The sequence below is a fragment of the Plutella xylostella genome, chromosome 4 (assembly GCF_932276165.1).
Source record: "Plutella xylostella chromosome 4, ilPluXylo3.1, whole genome shotgun sequence".
In the NCBI taxonomy this organism is placed as follows: domain Eukaryota; kingdom Metazoa; phylum Arthropoda; class Insecta; order Lepidoptera; family Plutellidae; genus Plutella; species Plutella xylostella.
Window position 1 is genome coordinate 5,739,980 of NC_063984.1, and position 22,440 is coordinate 5,762,419.

Consider the following 22,440-nt stretch of genomic DNA (forward strand, 5'->3'; position numbering starts at 1 on the left):
ATGATTTAATAAGGTAAGTATTTATTCTTATTATGGCAGGTACTGTTGTATGGCAATGTGACCTCCACATGCCGAAAATATGATGGTACTTAAGTATTATTAAAGTAGATGTAGTATATAGGGTGTGGGGTCATCGAAACATAATTTGTCAGCGGATCATGCAGCTGATGTCATCGAATGACGAGTTCCGCGGCGTCCCGCGCATTGCGGCCAGGGCGGGCGGGGGGCGCTCGGGCGGCGCGGGGCGGGCGGGCGCGGGGTCGGGCGGCGGCGGCGCGCAGTGCTCCTCGCGCAGCGGTCACCGGAGCGGCGTTCACTCGGCGGCGCGCCGCGGCGCGACATGCCCAGCTGATGTTTATTTATACCGCGAGCTCGGCGGAGGGCGCGCGCGGGAGGCCCTCCCCTCCGCGGCACCACCGCGTAGCGTGATGCAGACGAGCGAGCGAGCCGACGCCGCGCACGCCGGTAGCGGCAACAACCCGCAGCGCGGCATCAACGGTGGCCGCTTCGACTTTGACGACGGTGGCACATACTGTGGTGGCTGGGAGGATGGCAAGGCCCACGGTCACGGGGTCTGCACCGGGCCCAAGGGGCAGGGTGCCTACGCTGGATCATGGCACTTTGGATTTGAAGTCTCCGGAGTCTACACCTGGCCCAGGTGAGGTGGTGCCTGAGCCCGGGCCTCGCACATGCTCGAGCGCAAAACCGCGTCCGAAGCCGCTCCAAAAATAGGCTGCTATTAATAATTGAGTTCGGTGTTTCGCTAGAAAACGCGTGTAACGGCGGTGAAAGTGCCGCATGGCCTGCGAGCGGGACTGTTCATATCGATCTGTGATAGCGACACATGATAACAATATCACGCACTCCCCGACGGCTCTATCATTGTTGCCATTTCCGAGCTACACCAGCCGTTACTAGGTGCACCTGCTTTCCAAAACCAGAGGAAATCCATAAGTTATAACCATAACATTAATTTGCTTCTATGTATACCTAACCATACTTAAGGATAATAGTTTCATCAAGCCTGAAATAAAATATTATTTTATTAGTTGTAGTCACAATGTATCTGATACTTGAGGCTTATTAATAATTTATGTATTTACCCAGAAACAGTTTAAACTTACAGTAAACAGTCAAATACATGGTAATACTAATGTACATATAGTTTTCCTGAAAATTTCTGACTTCTCAGAGCTTTTATTTCACAAAAAATGTAAAGCAGATAGTAGGTACAGTAACTGCTTTATCAAACAAAAACATTGGCCCTACCGAGCCACGATCTGACGATTGTGAGATAGATATCTACGCATATCCTACAACATTTAGCAGTATCTAGTATCTGTTGCCAGAGCTTTCGTTTAAATCGTCCAGTTAATGCCAAGCACTTTCATCGGGTCATCGCTCCATCGGATCTAGAGCCGTGGCGGGCTCAGACGCCTGACCTCCATTCGAAGACGCCTCATCTCTCTCTAATGATATTTACTAGTCTAGAGCCTTTTATTGCTTACACGTGTTTTTCAGATTGCATACTCCGCCCTCAATATCGATCTGTACTTACCTGAGTGCTCTACTATTGCATCCCGCGAGCATGATATTCCTTTTCATGTTTTTGTTGTGAAAGATAACTTTTCATATACAAACAACCTAATGATATGATTTTTTCCTGGTCTAGATAAGCCAATAATAAAGTGCTAGAAAAGTATTTAGCAGTATTTCCTAGCACCTTATTATGGCTTTATCTAGACCAGGAAAATTCATATCATTAGCCTGATACTAAAGTAACAAGTTGTAATTTCGGAACTTCCACAATTTTGACATATTTTTGTATTGACAGAACAGATCCTGCAACTTTCCGATAAACTTATATAGGGTAAAAAAATATGTGTGTTATTATTCATGCTTCGTGAACAAATCCTTATAGGTCCAAATTGCTAAGAATCTAAAACCAGACAGATAGCCTCTAACTTCCTCTAGTTTACTTATTGCACACCAACAAGATTTACAAATGTATGTTTTAGGAAACATTCAATCTTCGTCCTTATATTACTATACATAAGTGACGATTAATCCATCTCAAACAGCTCTGTTTTTTTACACCCTTTGGCCTGTATACGGGTCCAGCCAGACTCGTCCCATTCCACACTCGACCCGGCCACACTCGACCCGAATTTCTAAAATACGATAAGGTCTAGGTACTTTTGTTGAAATGTATGAAATGTACTGTCAGCCACAAGAGTTTTTTTTACTGAAATTATAGTTAGGTGTTTTATGTGCTGATTAATTCAAACAAAAGTAATAATTTGTACTTTTAATCATTTATTTATCATTTTCTATAAACATTATTAGTAAGTAACACATGTTTTGAATTATAAACGTAATAAGTAATAATAAATATTAACAAAATAAGTAACTATTAATAATTATGTGTGCTAAAATCACAGTTACACAAAATATGTTTACAATGAAATATGTATAAAATGCTTTTTATAAAATCCGTTTGCTGTTTATAAAATTATAATTACTTCGCAGTAGCTCTTGCTTATCAAATGTATAAATTACAATACAATTAAGTGCGCGAAAGAGATGGATGCAGGCCATCCAAATCTTGACCATTGTTATCGATAACCCGTTTATTTCAGGCTAAAACAATGAGAAGGGTAAACTACCTCTTTATGTTACTGAGGTCAAACTTAGGCTAGTTTAGTCAACATACTTCTTAAATTTAAGTGATAATCACTTTATATACAATCAATTAAGAAATCCATAAACATTTTCTGTCGGCTGTACTTTGCGATAAGAAAACAAATACAAACAAAAATGAACCTTATCGAAATTATGAAATTCGGGTCGAGTGTGGCCGGGTCGAGTGTGGAATGGGACGAGTCTGGCTGGACCCTGTATACGGGTCCAGCCAGACTCGTCCCATTCCACACTCGACCCGGCCACACTCGACCCGAATTTCTAAAATACGATAAGGTCTAGGTACTTTTGTTGAAATGTATGAAATGTACTGTCAGCCACAAGAGTTTTTTTTACTGAAATTATAGTTAGGTGTTTTATGTGCTGATTAATTCAAACAAAAGTAATAATTTGTACTTTTAATCATTTATTTATCATTTTCTATAAACATTATTAGTAAGTAACACATGTTTTGAATTATAAACGTAATAAGTAATAATAAATATTAACAAAATAAGTAACTATTAATAATTATGTGTGCTAAAATCACAGTTACACAAAATATGTTTACAATGAAATATGTATAAAATGCTTTTTATAAAATCCGTTTGCTGTTTATAAAATTATAATTACTTCGCAGTAGCTCTTGCTTATCAAATGTATAAATTACAATACAATTAAGTGCGCGAAAGAGATGGATGCAGGCCATCCAAATCTTGACCATTGTTATCGATAACCCGTTTATTTCAGGCTAAAACAATGAGAAGGGTAAACTACCTCTTTATGTTACTGAGGTCAAACTTAGGCTAGTTTAGTCAACATACTTCTTAAATTTAAGTGATAATCACTTTATATACAATCAATTAAGAAATCCATAAACATTTTCTGTCGGCTGTACTTTGCGATAAGAAAACAAATACAAACAAAAATGAACCTTATCGAAATTATGAAATTCGGGTCGAGTGTGGCCGGGTCGAGTGTGGAATGGGACGAGTCTGGCTGGACCCCTGTGGTCTGTATACTGTATTGTTAGGAAAGGTAGGGGTACTTATAGTACTGTCTGAGCTATTTTTTTAATAATACCTCATCTTCAAGATTTAAGGATTTCTTGTAGTTACATCCACCGCAATCTATTAAAGAAAACAGAGATTTGCTATTCATACCTAAACCAATAACCAATCCACGTGATATAATTATATTGACAATATTTTAACTGTAACTAAATTGACTGAGAAAAAAATCAGGGTATTTGCAAAGGTTCCACACAAGTGAGCCAGGTGTAGAACCTACCACACCAACTCCAAATACCTAGTAGCACAAAAATTATCGGTACCTTCTATAATCTTAGACATTTTCTTTTCAAAGTTAGGGGATGTTAATGATGACAATTATGTACTTTAACAACACTTATGGTATGTTTTTCATCAAAGCTTACAGTCAGGAATATAATTATGAGGTATTTCTCTAAGAATCTGTGGTATGGTATGTTAGAACTTTAAACTCGAAAAAATAATATAAGTACTATTGTCGCATTATGTTAGTTCAAATATTTTATTTTCCAAGGGGCAGGGGACTTTTCCAAGGATCATGGGACACTTGAGGACAGACGTAGTTGCTGCTTGTACACTAATGCACTTTGTTTAATGTTTTTTTAAACTACTTTTTTACTTATTTATCCTTTTTAAACTAGGCAACAGACGTTATAAGGAAGGTTAAAGTAAGACAGCATCAAATTTCGAATCGATAAGACTAATGGAAATTATAAAGTTAGATTCCCTCATCAGCCTATTAAAGAGCTGACAATGTTCAAACGGCTGAACAGGTCACCATTACTTACCATATAGTTTCAATATCCTTGAAGTAGGTCGGTACGAAATTTTAAGTCGATCATAAGAAAGTTTATCAGATCTCCTCATGCACTAGAAAAGAGCGTGATAATCTTGAAACGGCTGAACCGATTTTCATTAAATATAACTATGAACTTTCGGGGTAACATTGTAGGTACCCTAAAAAACAAAACGAAAATCGGGTTGAAGTTGAATTTCATGATGTTTTTTTTTTCTCTGTGTTCACGTGACTTTTTTAGCGCACGTGAACTAAAAAACCAAGGAAAAGCCGCATAAACTTTCACAAACTGTGTTTTACTGAAATATGTATTGTGTTGCAGGGGCCTTTGTTTCTTCAAAAAACCGACTCAAGTTCGTAGACTGAGGTTTTTAGGGTTTCATCCATCCCATGATGTGAACTTACTAGTTAAAATCGAAAATGTATAATACGTAGGTAATTTTATACCTCAGTAACTCTAGCCGAGTCCTAGACATTGGACGATCAAGCGTGACCCGTCTATAGGTGCACAGAATCGATGCCCGGCAGGTAGCTAGATATTCTAGGTAACCTAGACTCCGGCTAGGTCAGGTTACTGTATACAGTGCGAACTGAATGCTTTATACACCGCTAGTTATCACATTTTATGCTATAACTTCGCTTGGATATATTCCGTATCGATTTTTTTTACTATTCGGAGCGTTATGAAACTAAACGAAGTACCTATGTATGTAGGAGCTTATCTTGAAACTGTAACTTATTTTAATAAAATATTTTCAGATTTAATATTTCAGAGGATCCATAAATTAATATAGATTAACATTTCTCCCTCATTCTTATTCTGCGCCCGGTGCGCAGAGCGGTGGTAGCTCAGTCGGGTGAGCGCCAGCTTCTCAATCAAGAGATGCTGGTTCGAATCCCGGCGCTGACATGTACCAATGAGTTCTTTGAATTTATGTACAATGTATACCATCGCTCTTACGGTGAAGGAAAAACATCGTTAGGAAACCTGCATATCTAGATTTAGCACATCAATCTAAATATGTGAACCCACCAACCCGCATTGGACCAGCGTGGTGGGAAATGGTCCAAACTTAGGAAGGCAGTTTAGACCTTGGGGATATGCACAAAGGTTCCACTCGAGAGAGCCAGGTGCAGGTACTTACACCCCCACAGAGAATAGAATAGAATAGAATATTCTGCGCCCCATATTCTTGAATACTTACGAAAATAGGAAAGTAAATAACGGTTACTAAAAATATTTAATCAACATATTTTTTTAATAAATAAAAACCCTGATTTAGCCACGTGCTTCTACAACAAGGTTACGACTTGTTGACTGTGCATGCTTGTTGCCTATCAGCTTACATCATACAACAGTGAAAATCGATTGCCTACATAACTTTTTAAACAAGGGTAGTTTATAGCATTGAACTTCTGTGCCTATTAGAGGTGTATACTTATACGTAGCTATAGCTAAGTGTATGATTGGTCTGAGCTTTTAATGTCAATTAATGATTATCACATGGATGACCATGACCCTTTCAAGCATGAAACAAGCATCTACATTTGTTTTTATATACAGGATGATTGGTAAGCCGTCGTAGGTATTCCTTTAATTCCTCCTATCATATAACCTTGTAGGTAAGCATTATAAAAAAGCGTTTCAACTATTTTGAGGCACTAAGTCTTAACTTAAGTTGAATAAGTATAACTTAACTTAAGTTGTATTTAATTATTATTAATTGATTGTTTGAGGTGTTACTAATTCATGCAAAACAATAAAAAAATTGCTAAGTAGTCTTTTAAATTTTCGCTTTTAAACATAAAATTATTTCAAAAACAAAAAAAACACTCAAATATCTCAGAAATGGTTGATTTTCGGATAATACATTATACTTCAATCGACTGCAAATACCTTCCTCTACCAACTATTTAAAGGAATACATCGACTTACCAATCACCTTGTATACTATTTCCCATGTAGTACTTAAGTAGGTAGGTAATATATTTCTCATTCTATCAGCTTTACCAAGGGATTTTTTTCCTTACCCATAAAGTTCTAGAGTCGGTGACCTACGTATCACCATAGTCATGAATTGGAAGGAGATTGGAGTTAGAGTGGTTAGCACCACAAGCAAGCTACTCTACTACTTTCCTTCCGTCACATGCCATGACATGCCGCTCCCACCCACTCTTGTACTTCAAAAATATAACGCAGGCGCCAGCCATTATAATAACGGCACCTCACATCAAGTATTCTTGGTGGCCAATTTCTAATCAAAGTCGGAAAATGAACATGAACTTTAAAAAAAAAATGCTATATGTTAATTATTTTCAGTTTTTTCTACCCTACATGGCGTTTATATACACGACTTTCCTCTATGTAGAGGAAAGTCGTGTATATAAACGCCACTTTTCGGAATAAATGCCGAAGTCAGGAGTGGACGAGATCGATTTAGCACCTAGAAACGTACACGGTCACACAGCAGGCTAAAGTTCGTCTGAAAGACGGGAAGTCTACATATACATGTAGGGTAGAAAAAACTGAAAATAATTAACATATAGCATTTTTTTTTTTAAATATATACATGTAGGGTGGAAAAAACTGTAAATAATTTACATAGCTTTTTTATGAAGTGATACATAGCATGGATTTAAGTACTCTTATTATTGCATTCAGACTTCGGTCCCGACATTTGCACTAAATGAGTTTGCATATTATCGGTCTTATTCATAAAAAAACCTTAAAGTACGTTTACTGAGCTCAATAACTACGGAACACTTTAAGCCTATTTGACGTTTCTTAAAAATCTCTATTCATAATCGTTCCGTAAACCTTCAATAACTAAAGTGATGCTAATAGATTTCACAGACCAAACATTTTGATTTGCCGGTTAAGTTGCCGGTCTGACGAAACCATAAACAAAAATAGCGAAAACTTTCATTCATTTATCAATCTCTATTATCTATGTTAGCCACGGCGCGGCACTTAAAAAAGTTTACGTTGGCTTAAAGGCGCAGTGGCCAAGCCAAAACCCACAAAAAACATAATTAAATTTTTACGTTACCATGGCAACTTATTTTCAGCAAATATTAACTCACAACAAATGTCAAATCGTCAATAAAGCAGAACAGCTGTTGACCGGCCGCCATGTTTTTGTACAATAGGAGGTTTTACGGAAGGTGTATAGTAGGGTCCAGCCTACTTTAGCATATCAAGGTTTTACGAATCAGTTGGAGAGTTCTTTAGCGCTATTGATCGTTTATGAATAAAGTTTTTTTGACATTTGCTTATAGCAGGCCTATAGGTCTCCCGTAACTTTTTATGAATAAGACCGTATGTGTATAACCGCACGAGCTTAATTTCCCGATAAAAAAATACAATGGGAATTAAGGGATCACAAAATCTTCCTAGTTCTCCATAATTAATAATACCGCATTTAAGTACGTTGTATAGTTATAAAGATCTATAAGCTTAATACAATACTTTATACTACACCTACCTTCAATAGACAGTGATACCACATAGTTTTTTATTTTTATTTTCCGTGCTTTCTTCAGTACACGCTTTCAAGTCTTTCAACTTCTGGACTGATCTAGTTCCTTCCCCCAGCTGCTCTGACAAAATTGAAAACGCCAAAATAGTGCTTACTCTGATCTAATAGTACTTATATTATTTATTTATTTATTTCATTGCAAAGTTTACAAATTATTTTTCGTTTAACCTAGTGATTGCTTGGCCTATAAGCTACTATTGAAGTTTATCTTCGTTTAGTAACAATCATAAAGTAAAAGCTCATTACGTATCATCTGCATATCTGCATGAACCACTCTGACAACTGAAATAATAAACCCAGTGCAGTGGTTGACAAAATATACCCCGTATTATAATGCATGTTTGTTTTTGTCCTCATTTATTATGATATAACATGTTTAGCTACTTTTGTGACGATATTCTCTGAGTCATACCCATGCTTAATGATATTAAAATGCGCTTGGACTTTATACGGCTTTTGTATAACCTTCAAGGTATGTACTCGTAGGTAGTTGCGGGAATTGGTGAGTCACTAAACTTTCAGGATGTTCGTAATCACAACGTGTTTATGCCAATCTGAAATATTCAGGTAGGAACTACTGTAAAATAAAACTCGATTTTAATAGTCAATGCTGTTAAGAAACATAATGATGATAACTTGATGATTATGATGCAAACTGCAGATGTTCGTTTATTTTAAATTTTCAATTTACCTATAAATGTATAGTATGTATAGTAGTATACCCTCCTCAGTTGCCGCTTCACGGGTTCGTTATTTACGTAGATAAATGTCACTATATCGCGATTCGCGATAAATACACCGCTGAGATTGGAGGAACGCGCATTAAATGACCCGTAACGCGGCCGCTGTTGATTTGAAATCTACACGTCTATCTAATCAAACCAGCACTGAAATATTCACGATCATTCTTCATAACTATACAGACCTACCCATATTGCCAGTTTGAAATACCTAGCTAGGTATACACTCATTAATATGAAATACCACAGCATAGAGGAAAGGAAACATAATCAATAACAGGTGCTTAGCCAAATGAGTCGGCCTGATTCCGGACAAGGTCGGTTCCCATTATGTGTCGGTTGATTTAACTTGCATTATTCAGTTAGAGCGGCGCAAGTGTGTAACTGTGCGGTACAAAAATAACCTCACGCGGCCCGTGCGTGCCTCGCTCTCGGCCGACCCATTATCTTGCCGCGGGGAATAAAGCGAAATGAATCTCAGATGTGTAATGTCTATGGTATGCTTTGGTACGGCTATAAACCACCGTTTCCTGGTATGTCTGCTGTACATCAAGCTATACGTTCGATTAGCACGTTTAGTAACTGCGATAAACTTAATCACTGAAACAAAGTATGTACGTAACTACGTATGTACGTGTACCTTCATAGTTACTTATTCTAATTGTAAAATTTCTCTTATCAGCGCGTTCGGAGCAGTAGCCTCGTCAATAGGGAACTAATAGTAAATTAAAATGACGTTGACACGCTAAGCTTTAGTGAGTTTTATTTTAGCTCAGCTGCGAACGTGTGTTGAAGCCAAAAATAATGACTAGATTTCATCTTCAGCTTCTGAACTGCTTTTACTTTCAAATTATTGGAATAAAGATTGAATTCTTTCATCACTGAACTTTGTAGTTTTCGGACAGTTAAGTAATTAATTTCTTTCATTAAAATATGTATTTAAAAATATAAGTAGTTAGATCAAACCAAACTACTTACAGATATTATTTTTGATGTTAAAGATATTAAAAAAATATGAGGTAACGATACAATTTTAAGTGTAGAACTAGAATAAACGCAGCTCCTGGCCCTAAATTGTAAAATTATATACTTATATATAATTAGGTAATACTGAAAGGTACAGAAAATTGTCTGAACTTGTACCTACTTATATATATATATAAGTAGGTACAAGTTCAGAAGTTAAATTTAAATTATATATATATATATAATTTAAATTTAACTTAATAGATTGTTCAAACAAACAATTTACCGATCCGATTTTAATGAATATTGAATACACTTGTGAAACATGAATGTACCATAACGTCTTATTTAGAAGGGATACTGTTGTTTTGACCTTTGTGAGTTAACGTATAACGCTTTTCTTGGTGCCAATAGTTATTTTTCGTCGCGTCGGCGTCGCCTATATGTTTTCTCTTCTAACTATACTATAGGTACTCTTTAACTGGGTCAATTTAATTTTCATATAATAAGTATATCCTGAATACATACACTCGTCAATCAATATGTGATGTTCAATTGAATATAATTACTTACTTAGTTATTAAATTTATGCTTTCATTCATTCGTAAGCCTTATTAATTCCAATTCAACCTTATTAAAAAGTTGCTTAAAAATACAGTTTTTCAGCCATTCAACCACTTACCTATATAGCTATGTACCTATGTGTTTAGTAGTTCGTGATGTATCCAAACATCTCAGTCTCACTTTACAAATCCTCACTATACTTTTCCATTCATGAATGACGCACATCTATTTCCCTTCCAGTGGTAGTAGGTCTAACGTAGTTTTTTTTTCCTTCCAGTGGCAGCTCATTCGAGGGCCAATGGCAGAACGGCAAGCGGCACGGGCTCGGCGTGGAGACGCGCGGGCGCTGGCTGTACCGCGGGGAGTGGTCGCAGGGCTACAAGGGCCGCTACGGGGTCCGCCAGAGCACCACCAGCAACGCCAAGTTCGAGGGCACCTGGGCCAACGGGCTGCAGGATGGATATGGCTCTGAGACTTACGCGGATGGCGGTAAGTCACATTTGTTATGAAAAGCCTGGCAAGTTAGTATAGAGATGTTTTGTTTTCTGGGCTGGCTGGCCTACTCACGCCTTTGAGAAAACTGTTTGGGTCCATGTAACTATGAGGCCATGTATTAAGAAAAGTGGCGCCCCTATTCATTTCTGTCTTTCTTGCCAGGCTGTACACGTATGCGTATACGAGATTAGTGGTAATATTTAAAATGAAAAGTTCCTATGACTCCTTGATTGAAGGACGCCTACGCTTGATAAATTGAAACACCGATACTTCGAAAGCAATTATTTACCTACCTGTGTTATTTACAAAGGTCGTGACAGTTTATAAAGCAAATTGGTCACAAATTTCGGGGGGAACGGTGTCTTATCACGATTTTCACGCAGTATGAAAGTTCAGAGTCTAATTTAGTCGAAACTGACTCAGTAGGTATCTTGGAAAACTGTTGACTCATCCCTTGTAGTATACTTACGTATGAAATAGAGTGTAGTACGCAGTAAGTTGGCGCATGACCTACAATAATTAAACACTTACCTACCTAATGACCTGCACACATGGCATGGCGGAAGCACTGGCGTGCAAGTTGCTTACATTCCGAATTTATTATTAACAACACCATGAGTGCAGTAAAGAGGGCTGCTAAGTAATAAAAGGCATAAGTACCTAATTATGAAAAAGTCAAGTTTCCTAACATATATAATAGTCTGACAGACCCGAACAATAGAGTTTTCTCAGCATGGTTTCAGAATCCAAAATGAAACCTGGGATAATGGGATTGTTGGTCGTAACCGTAACCTAATCAATCGTAGTAATTAATAGCTATGACCGCACTAACCTATAGTGGAGTCGAGTGGTCTCTTTTTATTCGTGAATTTTATATAAACTTACTATTTCACATGGATGCTAGTTAACCTGAAAACAAAGTTCCACGCTTCTAGATTTAAAAACATATACGAGTTCGCGTTGATCTATATCGTTTACTTGTCTAAAGTCTATGTCTAAAAATTACGAATGAAGAGAATTTTCAAAATCCTTTATTTACTCACTAGCTGTTCCCGCGCGCTTCGCTTCGCCTTAAAAAGTTTTCCCGTGGGAATTCCGGGATAAAAAGTAGCCTATGTTCTTTCCCAGGGTCTACACCGTATGTATACCAAATTTCATGCAAATCCGTTCAGTAGTTTCGGCGTGAAAGAGTAACAGACAGACAGACAGACAGACAGACACAGTTACTTTCGCATTTATAATATTAGTTAGGATGGTGTAAAAATTAGGTCATAAATACCTAATTTTTACGTGAGCTGAATCTTTGCTGAATCATTTAAACAACTTTTGTTTTGAGACTTTATTAAATTCGTTTGAAATACTCTTCTGCACCTTTAATTGAGTGAGCGTTACGTATATACAGTTAGTTTTTGCATGTGAAACGGCAAACGAAATACTGCAGTTTCACATTATGTTTTTACAAAAACAGTCAAAATCTAAAAAAAAAAATATCAACACCAAAATTATCGTTGCTCTTAAAATTAGACAGTTTAATTAAATATTAGCAAATTTCGTTCAGTGTGGGTTATTACGGGCTGATAGTGATGATGATGATCATGATAAATCGATTGCTGTTCCATAGACATCTAAATAGACTAAAATACCTTCTTTGTTTCTTTAGGCAAGCAGATGTATATTAGTAGGCAGTGGCTTCAACTGTTAAATTTAGTCGCAAAGTATGTCTGCCAAGAGATTGAAGTAAAAACCATTTAGAATTTCGTTCGTTGTTTGCAATATCAATTTGCTAATGGCACATCGACATTCGTTACCAAGAATTGGTCCGTTTTCTACGTAAAATAGTAAGGCACTAATGAGTAAGAAGCCAGAATTGAGACCGAGAATTAGTGAGGCGTCATTATTTCTGCGCCACCTTGAAAGTCTTGAAACAAAATCTTATTTCGAGACTTGTTGAACTCACGCAACAATGTAGTCACCGGCCCGCCGCGGAGAAATGCGATCATGACTCACTATAAATGAATTGTTATTTTATATTTGTCCTAAAGAAGCATACATACCTAGGTAGTACTAGAAAATAATTATTACGAAGACGATACGTCATCACAAACTGCCTTAAGAAAACTGAAAATAATGTAGAAATAGAAATACACTTTACAACTCGCTACGTCATCTTATATATTTCAGCAATACTTCTACATTCGCCTGATTTTTTACTAATTAAAAGTTTACTTTACATGATCGAAGATATCGTGTTTGTTCTAAACTTTAAACGCCGGTTCATTGACGATTATAATAAATCAACATCTTAAACCAGTGCAAATGTTAAACAAGTCTTGTGTAAGTTGGTACAGTTTAAATACAGCTCTACATAAGTCGGTCAAAGGAGTGTATAATATCGGACCGGCAGATCCCGTTCCAGATACGGATGCAGTAAGCATTTTTCACAGATTTAATTGGTGAATGGTCGGAGACGGCTGCAGCGGCGCGCGGCCCTCGCTGACGAATATAGCGCACGCGCGCCCGCCACTGGCTACTCAGCCACCGATCATTCTCTCATAACTTGTATTCCGAAAAGAGTCGAACTTACCATACGAATAAAAATATCAGTATGTTATAGCAAGCTTTTCAAGCTCGATAGCAGTAGCACGCAGTCTGTTTCGCTATACTTACTTACAATATATTATAGTCTAAAAATAAGCTATGTCATCATCCACGTTATAACAAATGGCAGAATCCCTGAAGTTTTCCATTCATACAAGTATGCGTACGCATTCCATTGAACTGGCGTGCGTGTATGTTTATGACTGTGAATTAGCCATAAGGAATTTTTGATGGTTTTCCCTTATGAATATATTCGCGCTACATTGATTCAGTGGTTATTAAAATCTACGATTCCTCTCCTACGAATTAACTATTGCGGTGCGCGGTGATACTTAACTATAATTACATATCAATATTATTAATGTTCAAAACTTCAAATGCCCAAACCTTAGCCAAAGTATTATTTGACAAACAAATAGCCAAAACTGCGCCTTGTGAATGTATAAAAATTTAAAAGATCTGAACAATGTATTTTGTGATAAGACACGCGTTAACTGGTGCTTGATAAATTATCAGATTAACTTCGCTATACTCTCGGTTTTGAAGATTTTGAAGAGCTTGGCTCTACAATATCACCTGATCAAGATCACGATAACAATTTACCTAACATACTAGGTCACTGAAAGAGACTCCTTTCATGCAAGTCAAACTAAAATTCATTTTCCATAGAAACTTTGTTGGTCACGTGACTTTTTTAATATGGAGAATGTTTTTTTTTCGCGAATTTTGAAATTCTGATTTCAGTTTAGGGCTTAGATATACCATGCTGCACATGTAGGTTTCGGCTTAGTATACCCTTTTCGCAACACCCTGTATACCTACCGTTAGTTGTGTGTTAAATTTATTAAAGAAAAACTAAAGCATATTATTATTTAAATGATTATAAATTATACTAATTATTTAGTTTTAATTATATTAATAATTAGTATAAAGTTTAAACTTAGGTTGTGTAATTGTATGGTTTGAACCTATAGGTTCAAACCTATACATACAAAAGTATACTTAGTTCGTTCACGAACAACTTGTATTTCCTTGACAAACATTGTTTTATGTAGGTAATTAGGGTAAAATTACTCTACCCCACCTATTTCTCACACATAGTTTACTAACTACTTATGCTAATTGCTATCCTTGCCCCTATTCTGTAATTATACTTCGTACTTGATTCCTTGTTAGACAAGAAGGTACGGTTCCTTGTAAACAAGTACGCAGTTAAATTAAAAATATAATGATAGGAGAAGGAGCCCTTTTAATGGTAAAATGACCTAGATATCCATCCGTCTCGTATATCTGTCGGTGGTTTGCATTTACAGACGGCTCTATATCCGTCTCGTTCTTGCCCATTTTCGTTTCTATCTTTACAATAAATATAAAATACAGGCAATAATAAACATTAAATCCACCAATTTGTCTTTTACTTCCAGGCACATACCAGGGCCAATGGTCGCGCGGCATGCGGCACGGCTACGGCTCCCGGACGTCCGCCCCGTTCGGGTTGGCGTCCCACTACCGGGGCGCGGCGGCGGGCGCGGCGCGGGACGCCCGCGGCTCCATGTCGTCGCTGGCCGAGGCGGGCACCCCCGACCCGGCAGAGCGGAGGACCACCCGCATGGACGACGCAAGGGGCGGCTTCGTGCTCAAGGCTTCTTCCGACGAGCCCGCCGGCCGCAGGGGGTCGCTCGTCGAAAAAACTAAGAAAGGACTTTTCTCTGTGAGTGCCTTTGGTAGCCACAGCCAGTGAAACAGTGATCAGTGTGAAAGTTAAAAGTGGTTTGCCGGTGAACTTCACATGGGACGTGACCACACCGCGATGCTATTTTATAAGATTTCAGTATTTCAGCTAAGGCGGACTAAGTTAGGCCTTCCTCTGTAGTTTTTTTAAATCTGTGCACCCTATAGATTGTGTTCACTCCAAATCTATGACAAAAAAAAAATTAAATCGTTTATTCATTTTCAAACAAGACATATACATTTATGCATAACACCCCAAACAATACAATTGTTTCTCGGGGTAGTACACTCTAATTAGCTAGCTATTTTTATAACGCTTAAAGTAGGTATAAATACAATTAAATTATATGAAACATGCAGCCAGTTATGTACTATAGTTTATACAATCCCAGTAAAAAACACAAGACAAAATGAATATATTAAAATACACTTACGGAAGCAGCACTTATATAAATGCCTGGGAACTACGTTTTCTTGACGAAATACGAAGTTTCGAAAAGTTGTATGTCTAACGGAATCAAATAGAGTGGTTACCACAACAGCTCTCGGAAACACCGTATTTGGTCAATCCACCAGGGTCACTCTAGCTTACGAAAAACAGACAAGCGATAGATGCCATGCAATCGATCGTAATTAGCGCAGACGAGCTTAAAAGTTCTGTTTTTTCGAAGCTACAGTGACTCCCCTGAGGTCCCCCCTGTAACGTTCCTTCTGTTTCCAGAAGCTCCGCAAGCAGCGCAGCGCGGGCGAGCTGGACAAGCGCGGCACCAGCTCGGTGCGCTCCGGCGGCTCCGGCGGCTCGGGCTCCAGCTGGGTGTCCTCCGTCGACTCCACGCACTCCGCCATGACGCACGGCTCGCTGCACACAGACTCTAATGCCAGTTTTATGGTCGAGGTACGGTGTTCCGACGCATGGCTAACGAGATTTTGAAGGGGCCCGTAACGAGCATATTCTTTGGCCCTTTTGGTACCTCATCTCATCCTCCCTGTCTAAATATTCTGTTAAACATCCCGTGTTACAGCACTTGTGGATTTGCCACATCTTCGATGTTAGCTAACTATTTAATAAATACACGAACATTTTTAGTAGATCTAAAAACGTTTGTATAATGACTTAATTTTTCCAGGATGAACATCTGGATGCAAGCGTAACAGAGACATACTTGGGGGAATGGAAGAACGACAAGCGCACGGGGTTCGGGGTGAGCGAGCGCAGCGACGGACTTCGCTACGAGGGCGAGTGGTTCAACAACAGGAAGTACGGCTACGGAGTGACCACGTTCCGCGACGGCACGCGAGAGGAGGGCAAGTACAAGAACAACGTGCTCATCACGAGCCAGAAGCGCAAGCACATGTTCCTGATGCGCTCGGCCAAGTTCCGCGAGCGCGTGGACTCCGCCGTCAACGCCGCGCAGCGCGCCTCCAAGCTCGCGCTGCAGAAGGCAGATATCGCCGTCTCAAGGTAAATATAATATTCTTTTTGTATGGCCATAGTTTCAATGGTTTCAATTTGGTAGTAATGAATTAAAACATTATTTTTTCTTCTTTTGTAGAATGGCGGTGGCCCGGGGTAAATCGGAACAAGCCGACGAAGCGGCAGACCAAGCAAAAGAAGACTGTGATATAGCACAAGTGACTGCGAAGCAGTTTGCTCCAGATTTTAAGCACCCTGGCTTTGATCGAATAGGCTTAAGAGATAAATATAGACAGAAAACTTTCGACCCTCAGGTGACGATGCCCGCGCCACAAGAATCAGAAACGATGTTAGATGGAAAGAGCATTCCAAATCATATCCCTCCGATGCATGCACAGGTGCCCCAAATGAATAAACAAATGTCTAACGCTGTTGGTTCTAGAAGGCCTTCAAATCAATATCCGAGACCGCCACAATCGATAGACCCACGACTTGCTAACAGTCCTAACAACTATAACACTGACAACCGAGCATTAGGACCTCCCTACGGCTCGGGATACAATTCTAATCAAGACACATGGGCACCCGGCGCAGCTCAGCCCTCGGCAATGGACAATAAGATGCCACTGAATGAACAGCAGCCATATGGAACAACACAACCTGACTCGCAGCAGCAGCAGCCTCCATACCGTAGGACAGATGGGATACAACCACAACAGAGCATAGATCAAGCCAATCCACCTTTTATGCAACAATCAAGACGACAATCGGCCGCCATGAGACCCACTTTGAATTCCAGAATCGCTCAACAGGAATGGAATCCTACTCAAGGAACTGTAAGAAGACAAAGTGTATTAGCACAGCCGACGCTGGACGCGCAGGGGAACCCCTACCCGGACGCCGTGGCCGCCAGCTACGGACGCACCGAGCTGCGCACCGGCGCCGTGTACTCCGAGCAGCCCGCCGACCCGTACCGCCAGAACCAGGACCAGGGCGCCGGCCAGGGCTACCGACCCAACTTCGACCAACAAGGCTATCGACAAGACACTGACTCACAGATGTATCAACAAACGCCATCGCAGCCCCAATCGTATCGACAGATGCCATCGGAGCCCCAAACTTATCGACAACCGACGTCACTCGACCAAGATATTGCGAACGGCACGCAAAACCTCCGACAGAATACGTCGCGGCCGTCGATAGACTACTTCGATCACTACAAGAGGCCGCCGAGCCGGGACGGCAGCGTGGACCGGTACGGGCGGCGCTCGCGGCAGGCGTCGGTGGAGGCGACGCCGGCGCCGGCGGGGGCGGGCGCGGGGGGCGCGGCGTCGCGGGCGGGGTCCCAGGCGCCGCAGCCCGCGCCCGCGCCCGCGCCGCTGCTGGGCTCGCGCGCCGCCACGCCCGCCGCCGGGAACGGCCACCTGGCCTCCGGGCGCGGCTCCATATCGCGGGCCACCTCACGCGAACCCGCCTTCGAGGAGTCGCTGATGCGGAAGAGGAACCTGGGCCAGGACATCTCCCCATCCCTGTACCAGCCGAAGCGTACAGAGAGCCTGTACGTGGCGCAGAGCCCCGCGCCCGCGCCCGCGCCCGTGCTCGGCGGCGGCGGAGGGGGCGGACGGAAGGTAAGAAATACAAATACATTACATGTCCTTAAGTACACCCTTTAGGTTCTGGTTCCATTAATTTGATACAATTATAAATCTATGATCGCGGCTAATTTCGGATACAAATACTTCATCTTTCCAATTATTCCTACACTACGCTTGTGTTGTCCCAATGAATTTACTCGTATTACTATGACAGCAATCTGTATACTAATATACAGATTTAGTACATGCCACTAATATCTTCTTATTAAGTTTAAAGCAACACATTGTGAGTCTGTCTTTTACTAAAAATAAACTTTGAATCAACAAGCCTACGAACTCATGCTACGCAAGGTCTGCGTAGCGCGCAGCATCGTAGCATATGCTACGACATTTCGTAGCATCGTAGCATTTAAGTGCAGTGCTTATAATATAAGTGCTTCATTTGTTTGAACTTAATAAATTATGATGTAAATAATATATATAACTGCACGCATTTTAGCATACGGAAATACGGTGGTAATTATAACAGTATTTAGCCTTCGGGATGTGACGCTTTGGCAACTTTTTTATATTTAAATATTTTAATAAATTACTTGTAAGTTGTAAGACTTGTAAGTATATATATATACATATACAGGTTGTTGCATAAAGGCTATGATACTAAACTGAAACCTACATGTGCAGTATGCAGTATATCTAAGGCCAAAAATTAAATCAGAATTTCAAAATTCAAGAAAAAAATTTATTCATTTTTCATAAAAACTTTGTTGGTCACCTGACTTTATAAAGTTGATATAAAGTTGCGGAGCTATTCATGAATATTAATTAGTGGGAATTCGTGTCAAAAAGACAATAATTATTAAGTTATCTATTCAAATCATAAATGAAAAAGCCTTAACCCAGTAACGGTTATTATATTAATTATACTTCAATCTATTTTTTATCACATGTTTTATGTTACAAGACGATTTCACTTCTGAAAGTGCCCACCCACTATCGAGACAGTCGTCAAGCTTACAGATGTGTTGCAGCAGTTTAGATGTGTTTTTTAAATTTATAAAATTGCAATAATTTACCGTAGAATGGAGAAAAAATTAATAGAATTTGTACATGTGTTGGATGTTTTACCCTTGTGTTTCATTATTATAATTTTGTAAATTAAGATTAACGAAAAATTATACAGATTCTCTATGCAGTTTTTATTGAACTCCTAGTTACCTACATTTCGTATAAGCGCTTAACCTTATAGTCTGTATATCTATCTATATCTCCGTTGATGTATACCATAAATTCTTTATTCTATGCCCCAAGGCAATTTAAACGGAAGCCTATGAGCTCATACTTCTGAACATATTATGCACATCTGGTGAACGCGTCATAAACTGGGAAGTTTTATGGAAGTTTAGCCAACGGTGTTTTGACTAAATCACTCGACAGAAATATCGAAATCGCTTGAATCTGCCACGACATCGGCCATCTAGGAAATATTCAGTATTTTCAGCTTCAGCACTCATCTTGCTTTTAAATGTAGGGGAACGTTTCGGTGATAGGTGATAGCAAATTGAGCCTTATATAATAGTAGTACATAGATACAATAGAGAGGGACAATGCGCCACTGCGTGGGCGCCGCCCGCCCCCCGCGCGCCGCCCCCACCGCCGCCCGCGGGCTATTTCTATATCGAGACAGTCGCTCGCCGCCGCGCGCCGTTCTACCTCTCCGCTAAAATTAACCGAAAACATTCTATCACTTTCACGAAAATTTTCAATTAAAATCGGTCACGGCTACGAGAATAAGTGATACCAATGACCAATATGGCGGACAGATAGTGAATGTCCGTCGGTGTTCCATAGGATAGTGTTATAAATTGGATGTGTATTTAGAAGGATACGTATTGCACGGACGCAGCCATGTGGTACATGGGCGCGGAGGAGGAGGAGGACGAGGACCTGCTGTGCTCGCCGGCGATCCTGGCGCGGCGCGCGTCCGAGAGCTGGATCAACGTGCCGCCCGTGGAGGTAGCCGCTAGCCGCGTGCCCTAGCCGCACCGCGGGCGCCAGGCTGGTCACTGACGCGTGTGTTTGTCGCAGATGCTGAGCGCGCCGCAGCCGCTGCAGCGCAAGAAGTCGCTGCCGGAGGTGCGCGACGCGGCGGGCGCGGGCGTCATGTCGCGCGAGGAGGTGTCCATGCTGGGCTCCGCGCGCCGCGAGGAGGTGCGCCGCATGCAGGACGAGTCGGAGAAGCTGCGCGCCAACCCGCTGCTCTACCTCGTCAGTCCGCAAGTCAAGGTGAACCTTCCGCTTCGCTACAATGCCGCAATACTCTTTCTCTGCTTTTCTTCTGTTTAAATTCTTTTAAGTTTCTTTTTTATATGTTTGTCTATCAAATAAATGTTTTTTTCTTCTTCTTTTCTTTCATATTCTTTTCCGTTTAATAAGCACGTAACGTTTCGCAAGTGCCGCTAAACGTGTGACTCACTTTGGCGTTCAATCTCAATCTGAATCCGTCCCAGACGACCTTTAACCGTGGCGCCACTATAATTAACTCGTGTATGTTTTCAGGACTGGTTCTCCCGCCAGCAGCTGGTGATCCTGGTGCTGTTCATCAACATCTCGCTCGGCATCATGTTCTTCAAGCTGCTGACGTAGCGGCGGGGGGCGCGCGCGCGCCGTCTGTCCTACGCAACACGCTACTGTACATATTTTGAATCGTTATAACTTTGCAAATAGCCAAACATGTTTCGATATGCAAATGTTTAAAAAAATATTACTTGATCCTTCTTTTGATACGAGTTACATTTTAAATATCTAAATAAAAGATTTTTACCATTTAGTAGTCGATAAGGACTTCGGTTTGCTAGTGTATCTTATTTATGATGTCGTGTAATATTGTGGAGCAGTACACCGCCGCCGCGGGCTGCACGGACTACGCTGAAGAGTGATACATTCATCACAATGTACAATATTTTGTGCCACTTCATAGATTCTATTTATCATTAATAGCCTTAACATATGGAAGTGAACACCGCATTTCCATATTATATACAGAATACAACTCTACATTAGAAAAGTTATCCAATCATCAATTTTAATAAACTATTGCCACTGGCTAGTTATTTATGTATAATGATGTAAACAGAGTTGCACCGACATTTCCGGAACTGTAGTACTTATGGCGGTACCTACAGATGGTATAGGTACGTAGATAGCTCGAGAAGTGTTTACTTATGAACAGGAGATGAATTGATTGATCGTTTCGTAGGAGTATATAAACCGTACTCGTAGCTGTACAGCTATAAGCTATGTATAATATTTATCTCTGATAATATGCCTTCGACGTGAAATTGTGACTGTTATATTCTTACATGTGTATATGAATTAGGTACTGGCTATTGGTATAAATGAAACATGTACATACCTACAACGAAAAATGGAGCAGTGCTATGAGCACACACGCAGATAGCTGACGTCGTTTAGCGAATACTATGCAGAATTAATACCCAATGTAAATTAATATAATTTATTTATACCATTAAAAAGCTGGAAAGTTATGTAAAGCAGCTTTCCAAAACAAGAAAGATAGTTGCTTTTTATAAAGAAATGTTATTGTTTTGTTTTATTGTGAAATTCTATTGAAATTTTAAACTAAGAGCCCCAATTTTCTTCATTTAAAATGTCTTGGGTGCTATATCATGTACAAGTATAAGTAACTTAAGTGATTATGGAAGCACAAATAACAAGAATGTAAATAAATTATTAACCCTGTTATATGAGTATAGTTAGATGCTAATATTAGTGGGATCCATGAAAGCTTTTCATACGGAATTGTAATATCTGTGTACTTATAATTATTAATATTTATTATTGAAAGTCCCACAATTTTTACGAAAAACGTTTTTTCATGAAGTCAATTCTATAACCAGTTTTTGATAGATGAAAACTTTATTATATATATACTTATCTTATTGAGTAAATAATCTGGGAAGCGCGAGTGAAAGAGAGTGTGCTTAATTTGGTATTTACTTGTATAATGCATTAAGTGAACGGAGATACAGTTGGTAAGACAGTTTTCACACTTTCATTAAATATTATATGTTTAAACACATAAGTTTTAAATGTAAGAATTTTAATTACTTGTATCAATTTTATCTTCTACGTTTCACAATTAAAATATTTTAACAAAACTCGTTCTTTGTTTATCATTACTTCATAATCCAATTAGGATTCCCATGATCATTTTCATTAAATTAATTCTTAACTTTTTTATCTAAGATTAA

At 39.6% G+C, this 22,440-nt stretch overlaps 1 protein-coding gene across 2 annotated transcripts; it reads left to right on the forward strand.

The window, feature by feature from the left end:
• Positions 1-143: 143 nt before the first annotated feature.
• Positions 144-22,350, forward strand: LOC105387344 (junctophilin-2). 2 transcript variants are annotated; one of them, XM_038120932.2, is made up of 8 exons: positions 144-658; positions 10,611-10,822; positions 14,851-15,137; positions 15,879-16,052; positions 16,285-16,619; positions 16,711-18,199; positions 20,255-20,452; positions 20,726-22,350. In XM_038120932.2, the coding sequence occupies exons 1-8, from the start codon at positions 159-161 to the stop codon at positions 20,810-20,812; spliced, it is 3,282 nt and encodes a 1,093-aa protein (XP_037976860.2). In that variant the 5' UTR covers positions 144-158; the 3' UTR covers positions 20,813-22,350. The 2 variants fall into 2 exon arrangements, with proteins under 2 accessions (XP_037976860.2, XP_037976861.1); XM_038120933.2 differs by lacking the exons at positions 144-658; positions 10,611-10,822; positions 14,851-15,137; ... (1 more) ...; positions 16,285-16,619; positions 16,711-18,199 and adding an exon at positions 19,353-20,182.
• Positions 22,351-22,440: the final 90 nt, after the last annotated feature.

Bases quoted from the DNA above. Each gene is read 5' to 3' on its own strand.
- LOC105387344 (XM_038120932.2), top strand. From the start codon at position 159: ATGCAGCTGATGTCATCGAATGACGAGTTCCGCGGCGTCCCGCGCATT. The intron at 10,823-14,850 runs GTAAGTCACATT...TTTTACTTCCAG, and splicing joins TGAGACTTACGCGGATGGCG to GCACATACCAGGGCCAATGG. The intron at 18,200-20,254 runs GTAAGAAATACA...TGTTTGTCGCAG, and splicing joins GCGGAGGGGGCGGACGGAAG to ATGCTGAGCGCGCCGCAGCC.